Here is a 22,362-nt window from a genome sequence, read left to right as displayed (position 1 = left end):
TCAACGCCAATTGGAGCGTGACGTGAGGTAACATTGTTTTTGTGACATTGGCGTTATGCATCTAGGTTTTGTTGAGATGGTAAGTAGTGTTCTACTTTAGTCTGCGGCAAGATGCATGTGAATGTGATTGAGTATACTGCAGAAAACAAGTACGGTCACGAGTACTAATATGTATACACTTTGAAACCATGTCACATTCACTTTTTTTGACAAATTAAACCGTAAGTCTCATTAAATGTCAAATATGATAGTGCGACAAGGTTCTAAAGTGGGTACATGATATTGTTCATGACTGTCCCTTTACGTATTCTATGCTCTTTTTTACAGTTGCACTTTTAAAACTAGAGACGATCATATAACAGAGTCTTCTAATACGGATACTTTTTTATTAGTTATCATAATATGTTAGGTAACTTTTGCGGCAACAGCAACTTAAGACTAAGTAATCTAACTAACTTAAGACTTGAATTTTATAACTTTACAATATCTGTACTGTTGGTATACCTACTTATCTAAATAAAATAAACAGCAACATACTTACGTTATACGAATCTTTTCGAAATAGGTGTAAGTACCTACTTAGGTACACATCCATCAGAATTTGGTCAAAGGTCAAAGATAAATTATGATATGACATAAGTAAATAAAGACAGATCTAAATGTGACAAAAACATTTTCTTTAACCTATTTATGAATTTTAATAAAGAAAAATTTAATAATAAGTACATTTTGTCTGGTTTCTCTAAGACGTCACAGGTTGCTTTTTCATACAAATTAATCTCGTGTATGACTTTTACCGGGTGAGAGCCTTCAGCGCTCCCCATTTGTCCGGCCAAGTAGTTAATGACATCTGCGGCAAATCTACAATAAGTCACGTCAAAAAAAAAAACTCGTGTTTGACGTTTAGTAAAAAGTAACTGGTGGTTTAAAATGGCCACATCGAAGCAATTCATCTAAGAAAGCAATATTGCTGTTTGACAGTTGTTTGCATTGCGCACTTACCTTTACATGCGCGAATGTCAAATTGCAATATTGCTCTTAGATGAATTGCTTCGATGTGGCCATTTTAACCCCCTGGAAACGACCCTATTGTCAGAATAGGCTTGCCCCTTATAACTATGAGACTTAAACGGCTGGCGAGGAGGTGGGTGTAAATAATATAATATACTTACCTACTTTACTATATCATGTCTCGAAAACAACTTATCAAGCGACTTTTATAAAGGTTATTATTACCTCTTAAGACACGAACTTATCTGGTATGAATCTACGAATAATGTTACAACGTTGATCGTGTCTTAGCGAAATTAAGTAAATTACAGGCTGGACCTTCCGTTTTCCGTGTTCCTCGTTCATACATAATAGAGAAAACCTTGTGAAACAACTTTCTTCACTTTCGTCCATAAAGATAGGTACCGTATGGAGTAAACTCCACCACGCTACTCCACTGCGGCATGCGGGTTGTTCGAGATGTTTTACGGCTAGCAGCCGGGTCCAACGGCTTAACGTGCTTTCCGAACCATGGAAGCATGTCTGCCTAACCTAACCTAAAACCTAAACAGCCTATACTTTCCACTACTGGGTACAGGCCTCCCCTCAATCAACCGCAGCATGTCTACACTTGATGAATAATAAAATTATGATGTCTGACAATTGTTAACACTGGTAATTAGGCAGCTATCTTATATTTGTTTCTTGCCCTCTTCGTAGTGCATTTCTGGTGTAACAGAAGTTCTTTGATTTTTTTGAAACAGACATACTTACATATATACCTAGGATGAAGTTAAAAATGGTGGAAGTAATGCTTACTTTACTTATATCATCAGCTATAAGCGGCCTCCGTGGTCCAGTGGTTGAGCGCTGTGCTCACGATCCGGAGGTCCCGGGTTCGAAACCCGGTGGAGACAAATCACAAAATCACTAATCCCTAGTTTGATTAGCACATTACAGGCTGATTGTCCAAAAAGTAAGATGATCCGTGCTTCGGAAGGCACTTTAAGCCTTGGTCCCGGTTACTACTTACTGATTGCGTAGTCGTCACGTGAGTCATGTCAGGCCTATGGCGACTCTATAATAACCCTGACACCAGGGTCGATGGACACAACCCACACGATAGAAAAAGAAGACCAGCTATTGATCGATGATATATATCGGTGGTTCAATTGGCGAACTGTATTTCTGATAAAAGAGAAGGTTCTGTTCTGTTGAACTTTTGATGTGGTTCTCTACACTGTTTATATCATATAAAGTACCTCTATGTTACGTCTGCCGTTTTGAGCATTTTTAACATTATTTCCATCACGATCTTACAATTTGTACAATTATGTTATGTTGTTATCCTGTACAGTAATATACTGCCGAGATTAGTGTTAAAAGGTCATCTTTGTCTTTCGCCATTTTCGTGATGAAGTGTCCATATTACCTTCTTAATTAGGCATTGTTAATCATAATGACGTCTTCACATAAACTACTATAAGTATGCAATAGTTTTGATTTATTAATTACTTACCTACTTGTAAATACGTATACATTCATCATTAAATATACTGACGGTCGCAAGTCAATATATATATGAAAACATTATGTAGGTACGTAAAAATGTATCTCTCCTTCCGAGAAACTGTGAAAAGCATACTTACAATACAAGAAATAAAAATAAAAATGCTATTCAAAATTCTAAATTAAATTCATCTTTTTTGGGGTTATGTATACGTTTTTAAAATAAAATACCAGATAATATTTTAAATTTGTCAGAAAATAAATTTAAAGCTCATGTGAAGCTTACTTTATGTAAAAAAGCTTATTATAAGATTAATGACTACCTAAATGATAAAAATGTCTGGTATTGAGTGTGTTCCTCTAGTTATTAAATAACTTGTAATGTATATCCTCATTGGTTTTCAAAAGATGTGTTGCTGTTGCAGTTTCTTGTCATTTCTTCTCCTCAGCCATAACACCTTGCGAAATAACGTAAATTCAAAAATGTTACATTGACCTTCAACAAATTTATCCATGATTATTACGTTGAATAAATGATTCTGATTTCTGATTAATTTAAGAGATATGGCAAAGCATTCTCTATTCTTGTCTATTAAAGGCAATTCTTTGACTTCTTTATAAGACGCGACGTTCTTCGGTCCGCGGAGGTCCATGTCGCTTTATGAAATCTTCTCTTTAATTTGATCCATGTAAACTCTTCTTGGTCTTCCCTTCCACTTCTTCCGTCTACCTATATACATTTAGTACCTATAAATTATAATTATTTGACTGTTTCACTCTTAAACCTCGGATCCATTTGGATAGAAATTGGCACACAGATAGAACAAAACTCGGAAAAAAAACTGCGTTTAGGAAAACAAAACTTTTAGGTATTACAAATTCATTCTTTTCTGTTTCTCTCACAGACCAAATCCACTTTTCTTACAAATGCAATTTCATTATTCTGTCTGTCCGTGCCGCGAATGACGATTGCACACTATACCAACCTACTTACTTGTCGATTGGGAGGATAGAGCAACACGGACCTTCACCGTTTGGGAGACTTATTTTTTTGTTTTTTTCCTGACACTTAGTACCTTCAGGTGTTTTTTTCTAACTACTTACGTGATACATTCTGGCACAAACCATGAAAAGGCTGGCCACATTACTTACAACTTAGAGGATTACGTTCCTACATAACTTCCAGTAAAAGTGAAGCTAAATAGTGGCAATGCAGCTTTGTAATAATATTTTACCGATTGGACTTTTGCAGCTTATCGTACTTATTTTGTAATAAGATTTATTTACTTAAGTACACTTATTTTGTCTATCTACCGTTGAAGGAAAGGTATCGCTTGCATAAGAATAACTCTACTATATAATACAACTGCATAATATGACGACAATTACCATACAACCGGTTTACCTTACGTCATCGGTTAATGCAACGACCGTTATGTGTTGTTTTGGTCTTTCACTTCGGATTGTTATTGGGAGTATAGGTAGACCAATCTCTTGCAACCTGAATTTGGTTTATTTGAAAGAACACATAAATATAAGCTTCTGTTAGACGTGTTAGGTGGTGAGCCGTATCGCCGTCTATAATGCAGCTGTGTGTTATTTGAAAGAAGGAAAAACATGATGCTTTTTATTTCCTTTTTTTATTTTTACCTTCATCATCACCATCAATTTAAGAGCCACGCTCTTGTCGGTGTGGCATTTTCCATGCTACTTTTTTAGGTAAAAATAGGGCAGTGGTTTCCCTCTTGCCTTCCGCCCCGCAGTACTCTGTATCTCTATGTGTGTGTGTGTGTGTGTGTGTGTGTGTGTCTGTATATTTTTCCTTATTTTTCCTTATTTTTATTTCCTTCTATAGGTAAGATACATAAAATGAGTTCACCTGCTTGTCTTTCCGGGCAAGGCCTAAAAACATACAAGTACCTACTTACCTACATGTCCTTTCAGATATGTCAACGTAGATGTTTCCTTAATGGATCTTAGAATTTCAACAATAGTTGCAGGTTGCAGGGCTTACGGCATAGAACTAACGTCTCACGCACGTGAGTTTGCATGTGTACCTATTCGAATCCACATAAAAATACTTATATCGTGAAAAATATATTTTTTCATGTTACAAAAATACAACAAACTCGTAATATCGGGTCGGTTGTAATTGGTACTTAGTCTAGATCGTAGAATGGCCAGTTATGCGAACTAAAAGCCTGGAATGTTAATAGGTAATCTACGTTGTCATAGACCGAATCTCTATCTTTGACTCAAAGCAGTAACCCTCAAGATCTTTTTTTTCTTTAGTTTTTTCTTTTGCCTCCGTGGTCTAGTGGTAAGAGCGTTAGGCTCACGATCTGGAGGTCCGGGTTCGATTCCCGATGGGGACATTGTCGAAATCACTTTGTGAGACTGTCCTTTGTTTGGTAAGGACTTTTCAGGCTTGTGTCACCTGGTTGTCCGAAAAAGTAAGTTGATTCCGTGCTTCGGAGGGCACGTTAAGCCGTTGGTCCCGGATATTAGCCGTAAAAACACCTCCACCAACCCGCAGTGGAGCAGCGTGGTGGAGTATGCTCCATACCCCCTCCGGTTGATTGAGGGGAGGCCTGTGCCCAGCAGTGGGACGTATAAAGGCTATTTATGTTTTTATAAATATACTTAAGTATACTGGTTGTCTTTTATACTTACTTGCTTTACAATTTACTCGGCTAAGTAGTTAATGTCATAAGCACGTCAAAAAAAAAAAAATACTGCACGTAACTAATTCGCGACATTCATTACATTTCATGGTCGAAGCAAGTTCAGATATATACAAAAAAATCGATTTGCGTTCGTCCGTACAAAAAATAATGTTAGGTAGGTACTTATATACTAAATATTAATGTTATGTGTGAATATTTTAATGTTTTAAATGTATATGTGTGTCGTATATTTTACCTAAATAAACTTTTTTATTATTATTAAAAAAGGTATGTTATGTAGGTAGGTATGTTCTGCGAGGCGCGCGTAGACGACTTCCACGCGATCATGCGTAAGCGCTGTGCGTCTCTGTTGCGCCGTGCGCGTGCCAGCCCCAACACCATCATGAGCGCATTGGTGGACCGGTACGACTCGCCGCTGCTGAACCGCTGGGTGCGATTGCACGCTGTTACATAGCGGCCCGCGGCTTCGGTGATTCGGGCCGGTCTCTTGTGTTTTATTTCTATGTTGTTCGTCTTTCGAATCTGTTACTAATACTAGGTTAAGCCTTTTGTTACTAACTAAATATGGACTAGTTTCCGAAATAAATATTTTGAATTTGAATTTGAATTATTATTTTTTTATATTAAAAGTTGGTACTAGGACGAATAGGTATTTAAAAGTTAAGAACACTCAACAGTAGCAACACCTGGTGGGAGAAATAGGCAGTTTTATACCCCAAACGGCCGCGTTTTGTTAGCAAAACATTGCTTGTGTTACATTATTATGTGTAATATGGCCTTGAAGGAAAAAAATGAATGTCGTACGCCTATTGTTATATGCTATCAGTGAGTTCACTTACGTACCCACCTATTCACATTTTGCTTCGTGTACAATGCACAATGATATATTATTCTCGTGTAATTACACACTTCATTAGCAAACTTACTTGACTGGCCCTGTCTTATGCTCTCGTGTAGTTTGTGAGATGAACGACCGACCTCATCAACCCTGGTGTTAGGGTTACTATTGAGCCGCCATAGGCCTCTGACATGGTTCGTGTAACGACTACATGATTAGTTAAAATTACGGAATAGAAAGAGGATGGAAAGGCTCTAACACGCATTTTGTATAAGAACTGTCACCGGTTCAACCCCGCTCTCTTTTATTTACTACTCGTATTTCTTTTGCAAATAAATAATTACGATAGCTCTACTGGTTCTCAAATTCCATAGCCACTTTAACGGCAATGTATATTTTATGTAATAGGCTGCAATTGTGTCATTACTTTTCGTAAGATACTGCATACAAAAGTTGTTTTTTTTATAAATAGCCGATCATACTAAGGTTTTTAGCTTTCCTGTGATAATTATTTTTTTACCCTGCAGGTTATACAAGACGAACTTTTAATATTTCGTGAAGTTTTCGTACGAGTGGAGTGCAAAGTTGAAGTACTTATTAATTATAATTTGCTCATACTTGTATGGCGCGCGTTTCACTTCGCCCTTCTAAGCTCTTTCTGCTATTCCGTGAGTAAAATAATAGTATTCGGGATCGAATGCTTATTGCGCCCTCCTCAGCACGGATCTTCTTACTTTTGGACAATCGAGTGATCAGCCTGCAACGTCCTAACCAAACTAGGGATCACAACATGGTGTCAGACTAAAATAGAATAAAATTTTGCCTGCCAGACTCGGACACAGTCTGTAATGAATAGAGTTGCAGAATATGCCTAACGTAGATTTTAGTAGCGTCCCGTGTTGATCTCTGACGTAATAGACAACCAAAAATGTAGAAAATATAGGGAAAGCTTGTCACACAACACCCAGAGACTGGCATAGAAAAAATAATTCAAGAATAGAATATAGGGGAGGGAGTGAATGACCATATCAGACTTTAGTTTTTAGTTTAGCGCAATTTTTTCTATAAGATTCACTGTCCACTTTTATCCAGTTAGTTAGTTAAGTACTTTATTTGGTTCTCTGTTTTTACTCATAAAATTGTATGTATTAATTTACCATGGCATACTGTTACTTGTTCTATTATTAGTTACGCATATTATTAATTTGTCATAACTTTTTAAGCATAATTTGAAAACCATAACTTCTATAAGCATAATAATTAATGATCATAATGATATATAAGCATAATTATTATAAGCATAAAAACTATACTCTTAATAAGAAAAGTTTTGGCACAACTTTGAACATTTTCGAATCTTACTTTTTCCCTAGCTGCATTTCGTTCATGATTGTGACTTTTTATATTTTTTGTCACTATTTCATGCTGTTGGTCATCATGCAGTATACTTTTCGTGTGTAAGATAAACATGCTGGCGGCCTAGGGGAGGCTCAAGAGCCACCGCCGCCGCACCCTAACCTACTGTTACACCTTCTGATCTTTAAGCCTAATATCAATTAAACGAATAAACAATATGCCTTATAACAATAGGATAATATATATTAAGTATGCCAAAACACTATTATGTCAAATTATCATTATGAAAAAAATAATAGGCCAAACTCAATATGACAAATTAAAATATGACAAAAAAAATTAGGAGAACAAATGGAATCCCACTTTATTTACGTCTTTCATAAACTTTCATTTGCAAAACCGCATAATTATATTCCTTACACTTTCATTAAAGCCACAAACGTCGTGTTAAAATAACGAATTTATTACGAAATATAAAATGATGTGTTTTGTATAACTATCCGGGGTGTGTATTCACACCCGGTTACTATTGACTACCCCTGACACCAGGGTTGATAAGATTGCTCATTGATCTTACAACCCACACGAGAGGAAGCCCATCGCTCATAATAAGATCTCATAAAAGGATATTGCACCTACGTTCTAAATCGGTGACTAAAAGTTAAAAATTTTGGTGAGGGAAAACCTTATCTGAAACTTTTTAAATTAACATCATTTCTTATCCGTTGACCTTTTCGCCTTTATCGGGAAACGATATTTTTAGCACTAGCCAAGATCCATTTCTTGACATTATCATTAGGTTTTTATCTTATCTATTCTTGTAAAAGTCGTTATAGAACTTGTCATTAATTAATTTATAAAAAAAAAAAAAATATTTCAGACAGATGCCCATATTTGTTAGTATTACAAAAACTTTAAAACTTATAGGTGAAAGCACACTTTTATTTTTTTCACGAATGCGAAATTTGAATTACGATACTGGTAACGGATATGTACTACATATACCTGCTTATTTCTAGTAATCTCCGACATCATAAACAGTAAGTTCGATTTTGTGGCCAAAATAGCAAATCAGCAGTGACTTAGGTACTAAGAATCAATCGAACATTTTTGTTGATCTTAAGTTAGTATATTATTTTGGAGCCCTATCACCACTTTACTATGTAATTAATTAACACAGAACATGACTTTACATCACGCCATAACCCATTCCTGTAGGGATAACATGCGCATCGTGATAAAATTATTCGATCGATTAAATAAATTTTGTCGGAATCGATAAGTTTGTTTTTTCCTCCGCCTCCAACATGTGTGCTACGAGATATTGTTCGTATTTTGACGGAACGACGTAACTTATTTGGGTTCACATATTAGATCCAATCGACCAGAAGGCCGGTCATAGGATGGGTGACCACAAAAAAAAGTTTTTCATCTTGAGCTCCTCCGTGCTTCGGCAGGCACGTTAAGCCGTTGGTCCCGGCTGCATTAGCAGTCGTTAATAACCATCAATCCGCACTGGGCCCGCGTGATGGTTTAATGCCCGATCTCTCTATCCATCCATAGGGAAGGCCCGTGCCCCAGCAGTGGGGACGTTAATGGGCTGATGATGATGATTATTAGATCCAATCGACAAAACGACAATTATATCGTCAGAATAGACAAAACGACCGTGACAAAATTTTATCACATTGCGCTACTGGTACACCCCGGACACTTCATACAAACAACCTCGTGTTACACAGACACTACACATTGACATTATCGTACGCGCGCGTCTGTGTGTGTGACGTCTGATACCATACGATTCAAGTGTAAACTAGGTTCGAGGGGGGGGGGGGGGGGGGCTTTGAGGTAAACCTAGCTCAGACGCTGGTGGGGAGCGGAGAGTTACCGGTCTATATGTAGTATTATTCCTTATTCTATGCTACTGACCAGCTGTGTTTTTTCATTAATTCATAGACAGAGATATCCATTGTTTTAAGTTTACGCGGTTATTATCATAATTAAAGCACATAATAACGGGTTCTTACCGCGTTTAAATGGGGATATGGGTTTAAATTATGGATCTACCTACTCCACTCCAATCTCATCATCAGTCATCCCGTGATCATGGCACTTGCAACAGTGTCGAAATATCGGGACTCTCATATCCCCATTTAAACGCGGTAAGAGCCCGTTATTATGTGCTTTAATTAGAGATATCCATTATGATGTAGATACCAATGACATAGTATGCGTAGTTGCAAAACGTTTCCTCATTCATAAGGTTACTCTAGTTCCTGATTCAGCCACGTAGTAGAAGTAGCAAATACTACGCATAGATAGAGTAAGTTGGTAACCAATTTACATTTTGTATCAAATTAACTGGTCGAGAATTGTGTTATGATAATTATGAGGACCCGACGCAAATAATCTCCCGCGTCCCAACCCCTATGTCCTGCTTTCTCAGTCCTAACATTACCATAGCATCACGCCTGTGTACCAAGAGGGGTAGGCAGAGGTGAATAGTAGGTACACTATATAGTTATTATATACACCGACTGATAGCTACGTGACTATTGCTATTACCCAGGTACAAATCCAGGAAACCACGTCATATCGATTATCATTATTAATGATCTGTTTAAAAAATGTATATGTATACATTAGTAAAAATTCAAAATCTTAATTAAACATTTGCGACAAGAAAAACACCCACCATCGTTTTTAGTACAATCAAATAGACGTTCCATTTTTTTTTCGTTACGATGTCACTAACATCCTGTATATTTTAGACTGTGTTTTAAATTATCAAGTAATAATTTTGCATGTGTATAATCATTTTGTTACCTTTAACTTTTTTTTAACTTAGTTAATTTTGGTTGTTTAAATAAATAAAAAAAATAAAAATAAAAAAATAATATATAAAAATCTTTTATTTCAGACTAATAGTGCCCATTTTTTTGTTAGTAACAATGTAACTTACAAACTATGTTAGTAACAGTAAGTAAGTAAGTAAGTAAGTAAGTAAGTAATATATTGAGTAATGTATTGATAACAACAATGATGTAGCGTGTAATCTTATTAATATTGTTATAATAATGATTCTGTCACCTCTTATGTTGCTGTGCCCTTGCAGGGCGTCACAAGTACCTACTACCATATAACTAAGTGACTTTGCAATGAATAAATGAATGTGTATGAATGAATATGATTCAAACATGAATTCAAATTCATGATAGTAGAATTCAATGGTTTAAAGCCCAAGTCGGGATTCGAACCTGTAACAGTACGATGAAAGTCACGCGTCACGGATTTCAGTGTAGAATTCGTAGGACGATATTATGGCCTCAAATGGCTCTACATAAGAAGGAGTGACAGCCTCGCGGGATTTTTTTTTTAATTAAGATGGGTTTGCTCTTGACTTCGTACTACCACGAGGAGAAGAGGAGATCGACGTCAACATTCTTAACTGACTTTAAAAAAGAAGGGATAATTGGACCCGTGTAATATTGTTGGCATTGGACAATTATTTCTTACTTTTTATTAGACAGATTTTTAAGTCGGTTTTTTTTAATTACTTTTTTGACATGAAATGTTTGGATTATTGCAAAACTGAAGCAAAAGTCGTCCACTACAATCCAAGCTCGATAACATAGCCATAAGAGTAATGTTGAACATTGTTTGATAATGGCCCTGCCAGATGGTCCAATTACGACAATCTTCCGGGACAAGTCGGGTACTTCTCGTTATCCGTGACATTTTCGGCCCGTGTTTACGGCTTAATCAGCGTAATCAGTGAACCAGTTGGGCAATTCCGGAGCTTATTGTTTCGGAGTGTGGTGATCGGCGCAGGGCGCGCGAGTGGCGGACAATCGCGGCCAGTCGCGGCAGTCGGTGACCGCGCAGGCGCGAAGTTGACGTGCGCAGACGCTCCGTATACAGACGTCGCGAGTGCCAGTGATGCGCTCTGATTGGACCACTTAACTCATTGAGGAGGGCTCGTCCTCGCGTCCTGCGGTACTCCTTAATCTTACACAATAACATGGTAAGTAATTACCTATTTTTTTTTTACTATTCATGTAGCTAATAGCTTGGTAGGAGTCGGTTATAAGGTCAACGGCTTTGTTCGTAGATTTATTAAATTATATTAAAAAAGTATCTTTTGTAAAAAAAATAAAACATAAAAACTACACGTGATTTCAAAAGATAAGAATGTATATTTCTTATTGTTTTGAAATACAGGTGCGTTCGTAAACAATAATAATTTCTCAGGTGTTGTCATCTCGCGATGAACTATAGTACTTAACCTTAAACACAATAGAGGTATACGTAACGGCTAAAGAATTTGTTCCTGTTTAGTTCATCATCTCCCTAGCATTATCCCGTTTTTCACAGGGTCCGCTTACCTAACCTGAAGATTTGACAGGTCCGGTTTTTTAAGCGACTGCCTGTCTGACCTTCCAACTCGCCAGTGCAAAACCAGCTCAATACAGGTTAGGTCACATACCTCCGAAAATGTATTTCTCGGAAATGTGGGTTTCCTCACGAAGTTTTCCTTCACCGCTATTGCTGTTTAGTTCATCACACATAATTAATATATTATCAATCCATGTGTAACTCAATGCCATACCCTATTTCTCATTTTGATACTTTACATAATGCCCACTGTAGTGTGCGTGAGATGTGAAGGGACGAATAGAAGATAAAGAGGCAATATTTATGTTTTTAATGGATTTTTTATTAGACACAACAGACTCTATATATAAAACAAAGGTTCAAAACGACCCCCGAAGATCTGAAGGAGTTCCAAAGACGAAAAGCAGCCCTTGTTAAAATATGTTACTTTTTCGACCGTCGCCGGATCCAATCTGCCAAATAACAACGGACGTGTTTCAAAAGAATTAAAAATATAAATTCAAACATAGGGACCATAAACCAATCTACGACCAGTAACATACATCACAGTACTTACTTACCAAACTATTAATGAAATAAAGGCATAATAATGAGCGATCATTAATCGCAAAAGTTTTTTTTTAAATCTAAATCAGTGGCTTCAATACTAAGTATTTGCAGTCACATTCAAGTACTGAAGTTCTAAGATGGATAAGGCAGTCCATCATAATGGTGAGGGCATTTTCCCTCTATAGATCAGCATAAAATACCCCACAAAGAAAATAAAAGCCTCTATAGCTAGCTAAGGATGAAAAACAGCTGAACGCTCAGAACGCTTGCTTTCTTTAGCAGAAGTAAAGGCATGTAAACATTTAATAAGTATGCAGTTTCCTTTATCATTATTGTCTTTGTTACGCATATCTATATGGATTTAGCTCCTTATATTTTTGTCATTACAATCTTCAATATAATAAAGGCGTAATGAGCTCTCATTAATCCCATCTTTTTTTAAAATAAGTCCGTGGTTTGTATGTGGTTATTTTTTTTATAAATTAAGGCTTTAATACTAAGTAGTTGCAGTCACGTTCAAGTACTAAAGTTTTAACATGGTTAAAGCAGTCCACAATAATGGTGTGAACACATCACTGTAAGACTGGCTAAGGGTGAGAAGCAGCTGATAAATAAAGAGAAATAAAGGCATTTAAGTACATTTTCGGTATGCAGTTCGCTTTATCGATTTTTTCTTTGTTACGCATTTTAGTATGTTTATACTGTACAGCTCCTTATATTTTCGTCATTACTATGCGCAAAGTAACTTCAATGCCACAACTGCGGAACCTATTATTTCCTTTATCATGGAATTAAAATGTTCCGAACAAAGGCGTAAAAACCAAAATAGCCATTAAGGATTTTAGATTCGGTTTTTTGTGAATTAAATTTTCGTTTGTACTTACATACCTACCTGACTGTATAACCTTACGTTATGAATAACAGAACAATAAGATCGAAGGCGTGCATATTCAAAGGTAAGATAGCCAAAGAAATCAAAAAACGATGCATCAAAACTTTCGTATGGAGTACAGCCCTCTATGGATATGAAACGTGGACGCTGACTCAGAAAGACAAAGAGAGACTCGAGGCCTTTGAAATGTGGTGTTGGAGGAGGATGGAAAGAATAAATATTATATTATAAAACTATTATAATTTATTAAAAACATCATAGAAGGGAAGCTACAAGGAAAGAGAGGAAGGGGAAGACCAAGAAGAGCTTACATGGAACAGATTAAAGAGAAGGCGAACGTCGTGTCTTATAAGGAGGTGAAGGAATTGCTCTTTGATGGACATGAATTGTTGCGATGGAAAATCCCACTTAATATTAACTCAGAATAATGAGCGGAATCATCCCCCTTAGTATTTGTTACGGTGTCACTTGCACCCTGTACAAGTACATACAAGTTGCCATACAAGTAGATAGGGTGTTAGTGACATCGTAACAAACACTGAGGGGGATGATTCAGACCATGATTATGAGTTGATGATGTGCTGTCGGAAAATTCATGAAAATTGTTTTTTAAAATTATTTTCCTTTCCATACTTTTGCGACGGAAAATTCCACTTGATATCAACTCAGAATCATGGCCTGAATTATCCTTCAAAGTTTTCGTTACGATATCTCTAACATATAACGTACTTATACTTGATTTGAAAAGAAATGTTGTCGGTTTTATACCTACCAAACCTATATAGTATATATATCTCTTCCTATATGTATATCATATTGTAATATACATACCTGTTGTGCGAAATGTCCCAGGTTTGTTTTAAATAAGATGTTTGTTATAATTTGTGCATGTTTGTCAACGTTGTATTGTCTACATGCTGTTTAAAAAATCTCTTCCCTCCCTCTTCCCTCTTTTGAGAAGTTTCCTCTGTTTTTTATTTCACTTCATCTTCTCCTTAGCTAATACTTTCCGAAACAGTTTAGGTGACAAGCAGGACGTAACTAAAATAGTCTAGTGAATTTAAGTTTATATTTTTTTTGTACTTAAAATTTTCCACCTTCCGACTTCTTTCTTTTTTATTAATTTATTGTTGGTTTGATGGCAACAAATAGTTGGCCGGACAAATGGAGAGCGCTGAGGGCTCTCACCCGGGTTTATTCCACCGCCAACCTGTAGAGTGTAAGCGTTTTAGAGCATACTCGACATAGGAAAGGCCCGTGTTCATTAGTGAATATAATAATATATTATAAGGCCGTTTAGTACAGTCATGAGTACTAATATGTATACACTTTGAAACCATGTCGCATTAACTTTTTTGACAAATAAAGCCGTAAGTCTCATCAAATGTCAAATATGATAGTGCGACAGGGTTCTAAAGTGTGTGTATTGCTCATAACTGTACGCCTAGGCTTTCCTTTTCCAACTCTACCACTTACACCCGCATCATAAATCTTTAAGTGAATGTATCCGACTCGTAAATGCACCAAAACGAATTTTAAGTCCGTAAGTAATAAAAATGTATGTACGTACGTATAAAAAAATATAAAAATTACACCCGTGTGCTTACAACAACATTACTTTATCGTATTTATGTTCTCGTGTTCGTTTTATGCCATTTTTACTGTATGTTTGCCGTATAATATTATACAGCCTTAAGCCTCTTTCAGTTCTAATTTTGGTTAAACATAAATTTTGTTGGCACGTGGTTTTGTTACGAGGATGAAAGATCACGTTGATCCCTATGTGTCCGACTAAGCGTTAAATTACATCTGGCTTCACTTTCCTATGTTCTATACTTTTCTTCCACTAAGAAGCGTCATTTGCAGGAGCGAGATAGGTATCACATGATAAAAGCAGAAGCAGTTAAATTAATCAAGCTATAAGTAGTCGTTACATGAATCATGTCAGGGCCTTTGGCGGCTCAATAGTAACCCTGACACCACGGTTGATGAGGTTGGTAATCCACCTCACACCCACACGAGAGAAGAAAAATTAAGCTATACTTAAGTATTTTTAACAGAGTATATGTCACATAGTTCTTATTATAGAGAGATGTCGCAGTAGCATAGCAGATGGGAGCGAAATATGCACAAAACGATCATATTATATGAGGTAACGATCGTATTATATAACTTTCCACGTCATTCATTGTCTCTTTGGTATCGCGTAACTACAACTAGTGCATGTGTTATTACGCAACGAACAGCGAATAAATCGATGTAGCGGTCCAGTCAGAAATGTCTTGGTGCGGCCGATTCTCACGCCAACGAGAGTTAACAGGCGACATGTGGACTCGAATAATTTGGTGCTGAGGGCATACCTCTCTTGTTGTTATGTTGTTTTGTTCTATGATCTGTGGAGATACCAAGCTATATAATCTTCACAGAGTACATGGGGGTTAAAAAGGCAGAAGAAATTCGTTTAAAAAAGCAATATTGAATTTTGACATTTGCGCATATGAAAGTAAGTGCGCAATGTAAACAAATGTCAAATAGCAATATTGTTTTTTTAGATGAATTGGTTCCATGTGGCCTTTTTAACCCCCATTATAAGTCATAGCTTCAAGTAGTAATTAATGCTGTCAGATAAACAAATCTTGGGCAGACATTATAAATCAAAACTGTAATCCGACGCCGTTTAGACGCTGCGTACAAAATATTAATTAAGTAAAATATCGTCATATTTAGTTATATTTAAGTAGGGGTATATTATAATAACACTTAAAAATAGATTTACCTAATATGAATTAGCCACTCAACTCTAGTGGTGATTATTGCACAATTAAAATTATATTTTATTGTGGGAGTGTGAGGCTTACTTTATTAATATTATAATCTCGGGATAATACCTATAATAAAAGAATATATTATTTCAGAGGTGATTAATCTATTTTAATCTATGAAATTGCTGTTTTTTTAACGGAAGAAAAATCGAATTACTTAATTTGTCAATCGAATTATTTTCTTTATTGTTTTTTTTTTATTCATGTATGTTCGTAATTTTTCGGATGCTTAATCTGAGTTGCAATATTTCTCCCGTAAAAAATATCCGAAATCCTTTGTACTTAAACTAAAGCCGGTTGGCAAGGAATGGTGGCGACAATGGTGGATGACGGAGAGTTTCCATTTAGAGCTCCTGTAGTTTTATGACCTCATTTTCGAAAGGAGTGGGTGTTTATTTTCGATTTTCCAAAAGGCAGAAAAACGAAATGAATAACAGGGGGGTTAAAAGGGTGACATCAAAGCAATTCATCTAATTTCACCTTTGACATTTGCGCATATGTAACGTTAGTGCGCAATGCCTACAAAAATGTCAAATAGCAATATTGCTTTTTTTAGATGAATTGCTTCGATGTGGCCTTTGTAACCAGTATTTCGTTGATTAATTTTAAACTCTTAGTAAAACGAATTAAAAATCGACGAAACGTTTCGCGAAAAGGTAGGTAGTTATCGAATTTTAAAGTAAGTAGTTAAGTAATGTACAGCCCTACTGTCTGCCATGCTTGCACTTACGCAGTTATGCAGCACACGACATTAAAAATGAGATTTTTATATGAGGTAAATAGAGTAGAGATAGAGAGATGACTATTCCCTACATAGTGCAGTCCATCACAAATATACTTTATTGCACACGGCATACAAAACAAGTTTTACTCACGTGGACGAAAGATACAGTACAATCTGGCGGCCTTACTACTAAGCAGCAATTTCTTCCAGGCAACCAGTAGTAGCCAGGATGATTTATTTATTTATTTATTTATTTATTCGTAGGGATAGTAACAGCTTTACATTTTAAGGTTACAGTACAAAGATGAAATTTATAAGCCAATTATAACTATCCTCGGTTTACAATTTGATGGAGGCGAACATATGTATTGATAAAAAATAAGAATACAAAAGCAAATTGTTTGATTAAAGAAACACCGATAAGAAGACATGCATATACACACATATATACATACATATACATATACAAAAATAATAATACATAAATAGTAATAAATAATAATACTGAATAATGTAATAATAATATAATAAAGTAACAAATATTATATTGTAGTGCTGTCGTATGAAGTGATTGTTATATTGTGTATTTGTGTCATGTTGCAATGGAATTGTATTGTAATGTATCGTTTTGCATTGCATTAAATTGTATTGCATTGTGATGGTGTTGTGTTGTGTGTTGTGCGTTGTGTGTTGTGTGTTATGTGTTGTGTGTTGTTTTGTTGTGTGTTGTATTGTATTGTATCATATTGTATTGTACTGTTTGTATTGCATTACACTGCACTCCACCGTTCCGCGATGCACTGCTTCGCATTGCATTGTAAAAATTACTTATTGACCATCTGTGTTTATATGACGTTTTATTTTAGTTATAAATAGTTGTTTAGATCCAATAAAGGGATCAATGTCCCCTTCGGAATTAAAATGTTGATTATAGGTGTTTAAAACTCTGGTCATTACAGAGTTTCTACCATAATTAGTTGTATGAAATGGCGCGTGAAATAGGGCTGTATGCCTAGACCGACGCTTCGGTGTATTAAAAGTGACATTACCTAGAAGTTCAGTACAGTCGAGACGACCGCGGATAACGTCGAATAGCAGACCCATATCCAATACGTCGCGACGTTGTTCCAGTGTAAGAAGACTGTGTGCCCGACAAACCTCATCATACGTGGCTTCACGGTTTATTTTCCTACATTTGAAGTTAAGGTGTTTAACGAATCTTTTCTGTATGCTTTCAATACGGTTTATATACACATGATATTGTGGAGACCAAATAGTACTGGCATACTCTAATATGCTACGAACATATGCGTAGTACACTATTTTAAGAGTTATGGGACAAAAGAAAGGCTGACAGGTGCGGATAACAAAACCAAGGTTGCGATAGGCTTTATTGGTGATTGTGTCTATGTGAGTGGACATGAGCATTTTCGTGTCGAAGGTAACTCCCAAGTCCCGCACCACCTCGGTCCTCTGAATAACAACGCCGTTGAAGTGGTACGAGAAGTTTAAAGGTGTTATCTTCCGAGTAAAACTAATGCATTGACATTTGCCAATGTTGACAGAGATTCGGTTTTCAGAGTAGTAAGTGAATAAATTATTAAGATCTTCTTGCAATAGCCTACAGTCAGCAACACAGCGAGTCGTCATGTAGATTTTCTTATCATCGGCGTATAATAAGTGCTTGGCGTTTTTGATAGCGTAGTAAATGTCAAAAATATAGGCATTGTAAAAGAGAGGACCGAGGTGCGATCCCTGAGGAACTCCAGAAGGAATAGCGACCAAGTCCGATCTGTATCCACCAAGAACAACAATTTGGGAGCGGTTACTTAAGTAGGAGCGGACCCAACGCAAGAGATCTCCGTGAATACCTAGGCTTTCCAGTTTTTTAAGAAGTATTTTGTGGTCCACGCGGTCGAAAGCCTTCTCGAAATCCGTGTAGATCACGTCCACCTGTCCCCCACCCTCCATTTCACTAAGCACAAAGTTTGAAAATAAGGCAAGGTTTGATGTTGTGGAGCGTCCTCGAAGGAAGCCATGCTGGGTTTGAGGTATGCCCTTCACAATGAGGGAGTATATTTGGTCATATATTAATTTTTCAAATAGCTTACTAATTGTATTTAAAATTGAAATTGGACGGTAGTTTTCTATCATGGACTTTGATCCCTTCTTATGTACTGGAACGATTTGGGCCCGCTTCCAAACAGCGGGAAAAACACACTCCTTAAGTGACCTACGAAACAATATAGTGACAGGTAATGAAAGACCATCGGCACACGAGGCAAGAAAAATCGGAGGGATTCCGTCACAGCCGGCTCCTTTGTTTCTGTCTAAAGAACGAAGTAGTTTTAAAATGATTTGTTCATTGACATTAATATATGATAAAATTTCGTTACAAGAATAGGTGCAAGTTGTTGATTGGTGGGCTTGATCAGCTGTAGTTGGAGATATAAAAACGTTTTCAAAGAAATTACTGAATGCTGAGCAGATATTATGACCATCGGTATAGCAAATATTTTTGTAAGTAAATTTCTTCGGATATGAGGATCCCCCCCTTTTAGACTTAGCATATTTCCAAAAATATTTCGGGGATTTTTTAATGAATTTTTCTGCGTTGCTACTGAACTTATTGAAACAGAGTTGTTGTAAACGATGCTGTCTCTCTCTCAGAAGGGAGAATTCATCGTAATCTCTAGGGTTGCCAAATTTTTTCCACCTCTTATGAATTTTCACCTTTTCACGGTCAACCTTTATCAGAGCCTGACTATACCAGTATGGATATGTGTTATTTTTATTTATTTTAGAGATAGGAACAAACTCAGCGAAACATCGTTGTAATTCGTTGTAAAATATATCTACAGCATCGTCAACTGTGTTACAATGTGTCAGCAATTCGGCCCATTCAATAGTCCTTAAGTAATCATTGATCTTGTCATAATCGCATTTGTAGAAATTGTACCGGGGTATATTATTTACTAAGATGGGAAAGATATGCAAATCCAAAACATCAATATCTAGTGAGGGGTGTGCAACATCCTCTTTAATAATCGGTTGCGAACAGCGATCTGAAGTGCATGGAAGATTGCTTAAACATAAATCAAGAAAATTACCTTTATAGTTACAAATTAAGTTGTATTGATTTAAACCTAGGAAAAATAATTCATCCAAAAATGATGTAGATGCGTCCGTTATTTCTTGAGAAGGTGATTTTTTTATACAATAGGTATTCGAGCTATTCCAAGTAATCCATGTTAAATTAAAGTCTCCGACCACAATAACATTATCAGAAGGAAAGCAGTCCATAATGTGTTGTATATTATTTTTTATAAGGTTTAGTCGGGTAGTAATGTCACTAGGATCCGGAGGGACATAGGCTGTTACTATATGTAAATTAGAAGAAGAGTGGAGTATTCGTGATGGGACAGATACACAAAGCGTCTCAGTAGCCGCGGAGCCCTTCCATTGTTTACATAACTCGGCTTCAAGTTCTCGCTTCGTGCAGATCATAACTCCACCGCCGCATGACTTATTTGTAACTACATTATTACGATCACAACGAAATATCTCATAGCGACCATCACAGAGCTCTGTGTTTAGGATATCATCCTGTAGCCATGTTTCATTAATCAGTATTACGTCATAGTCATGTAATAATATATTGTTATATACACTTCTCATCAAAAAAATCGAAACACTTCCGTTTTCATTGTTTCTGTCCGAATTTAACACAAAAAAGAATTCATACGATGAAAAAAAAATACATAAATGTATAGCTGGCAGTTTGGCCATTACAGTAATAAGGAAAATTCTAAATTCAAAATTAGAATTTCATTTGTTTATCTTATAAACGAAATGAATCACTGTTTTGAGACAAATGTGTGTTTAGGGTTGGAGTACATTTAGCGTTTAAAAACTAAAAATTGGCGCCTATCCTTAAACTTTTTGTTTTTTATTTCAATACTGTGACTTTGGGACGTCTGAAAAAAGGTTTTTTTTCTAAAACGTATGGATACTTCGCCCACAGAAGCCGCCCAAGTTGTGGCATTGCTGGATTCTGGCCTTAGTCAGCGTGTTGTGGCTGCAAGACTGCATCTAAGCCTGTCATCTGTTCATAGAGTCTATAAACGTTATCGGGAGACTGGTTTGTTCACGCGCCGTTCAGGATCTGGCAGGAATCGGGTCACTTCTGAGCGAGATGATCGATTTATTGTAACAACTTCTTTAAGAAATCGACGCCTTAACGCTTTTCAACTGCAGCAGCGGCTTCGTGTTGTACGAAGGGTGGATGTAAGTGACTCTACAATTAGAAGAAGGTTGAAGGATCGTGGACTGGTACCGCATAAGCCAGCAAATGGGCCGAAATTAACTGCAGACCATCGAAGAGCGCGCCTTAACTTTGCACGTGAGCACCTAAATTGGTCATACCTACAGTGGAGCAAAGTTCTCTTTTCTGATGAGTGTAAAATTATGCTGTATGGTAACGACGGAAGGAACAAGGTCTACAGAAGAGACGGAGAACGCTATGCACAATGCTGCATTGAAGAAAAGGTCAGCTATGGTGGCGGTTCTGTAGGTATGACCAATTTAGGTGCTCACGTGCAAAGTTAAGGCGCGCTCTTCGATGGTCTGCAGTTAATTTCGGCCCATTTGCTGGCTTATGCGGTACCAGTCCACGATCCTTCAATCTTCTTCTAATTGTAGAGTCACTTACAGCCACCCTTCGTACAACACGAAGCCGCTGCTGCAGTTGAAAAGCGTTAAGGCGTCGATTTCTTAAAGAAGTTGTTACAATAAATCGATCATCTCGCTCAGAAGTGACCCGATTCCTGCCAGATCCTGAACGGCGCGTGAACAAACCAGTCTCCCGATAACGTTTATAGACTCTATGAACAGATGACAGGCTTAGATGCAGTCTTGCAGCCACAACACGCTGACTAAGGCCAGAATCCAGCAATGCCACAACTTGGGCGGCTTCTGTGGGCGAAGTATCCATACGTTTTAGAAAAAAAACCTTTTTTCAGACGTCCCAAAGTCACAGTATTGAAATAAAAAACAAAAAGTTTAAGGATAGGCGCCAATTTTTAGTTTTTAAACGCTAAATGTACTCCAACCCTAAACACACATTTGTCTCAAAACAGTGATTCATTTCGTTTATAAGATAAACAAATGAAATTCTAATTTTGAATTTAGAATTTTCGCTTATTACTGTAATGGCCAAACTGCCAGCTATACATTTATGTATTTTTTTTCATCGTATGAATTCTTTTTTGTGTTAAATTCGGACAGAAACAATGAAAACGGAAGTGTTTCGATTTTTTTGATGAGAAGTGTAGTTGGAGACATTTGGTCCTTAGCCCACGAACATTTTGGTAATATATGTTCAGGTTTCTATCTTTGAGGTAACCAGTAGCCATTTATGATACGTAACAAACAGTCGTTTAGATTGAATAAAAGGTATGAAACGTTAGGATAAGTTGGCCAGATAAAATGTCCGAGTTGATTGAAACATAAAAAATGTGTGGATACAAAGCATTCACGGTTATGATTAAGATGGTAATTATGTATATTAGAAAATAAATATGTTATTCGCAGTAAAT

The 22,362-nt window shown here is 36.6% G+C and overlaps 1 protein-coding gene and 1 long non-coding RNA gene across 2 annotated transcripts in view; both read left to right on the top strand.

The window, feature by feature from the left end:
* The first annotated feature begins 5,277 nt into the window (after positions 1 to 5,277).
* LOC126373647 (uncharacterized) lies at positions 5,278 to 5,787 on the top strand. Its single transcript, XR_007567354.1, has 2 exons — positions 5,278 to 5,344; positions 5,471 to 5,787. It is a non-coding gene; the product is annotated as an uncharacterized LOC126373647 (long non-coding RNA).
* A 5,448-nt stretch (positions 5,788 to 11,235) lies between these two features.
* LOC126371411 (venom dipeptidyl peptidase 4) overlaps positions 11,236 to 22,362 on the top strand; it is a 30,702-nt gene continuing 19,575 nt past the window's right edge. The window contains exon 1 of the mRNA XM_050016731.1: positions 11,236 to 11,407. Within this exon, the coding sequence (XP_049872688.1) occupies positions 11,405 to 11,407 (3 nt within the window). The 5' untranslated portion in view covers positions 11,236 to 11,404. The remainder of the gene's footprint in view (positions 11,408 to 22,362) is intronic.

Source organism: Pectinophora gossypiella, chromosome 1 (assembly GCF_024362695.1).
Source record: "Pectinophora gossypiella chromosome 1, ilPecGoss1.1, whole genome shotgun sequence".
Classification (NCBI taxonomy): domain Eukaryota; kingdom Metazoa; phylum Arthropoda; class Insecta; order Lepidoptera; family Gelechiidae; genus Pectinophora; species Pectinophora gossypiella.
This window is presented reverse-complemented; position numbering and strand designations above follow the sequence as displayed.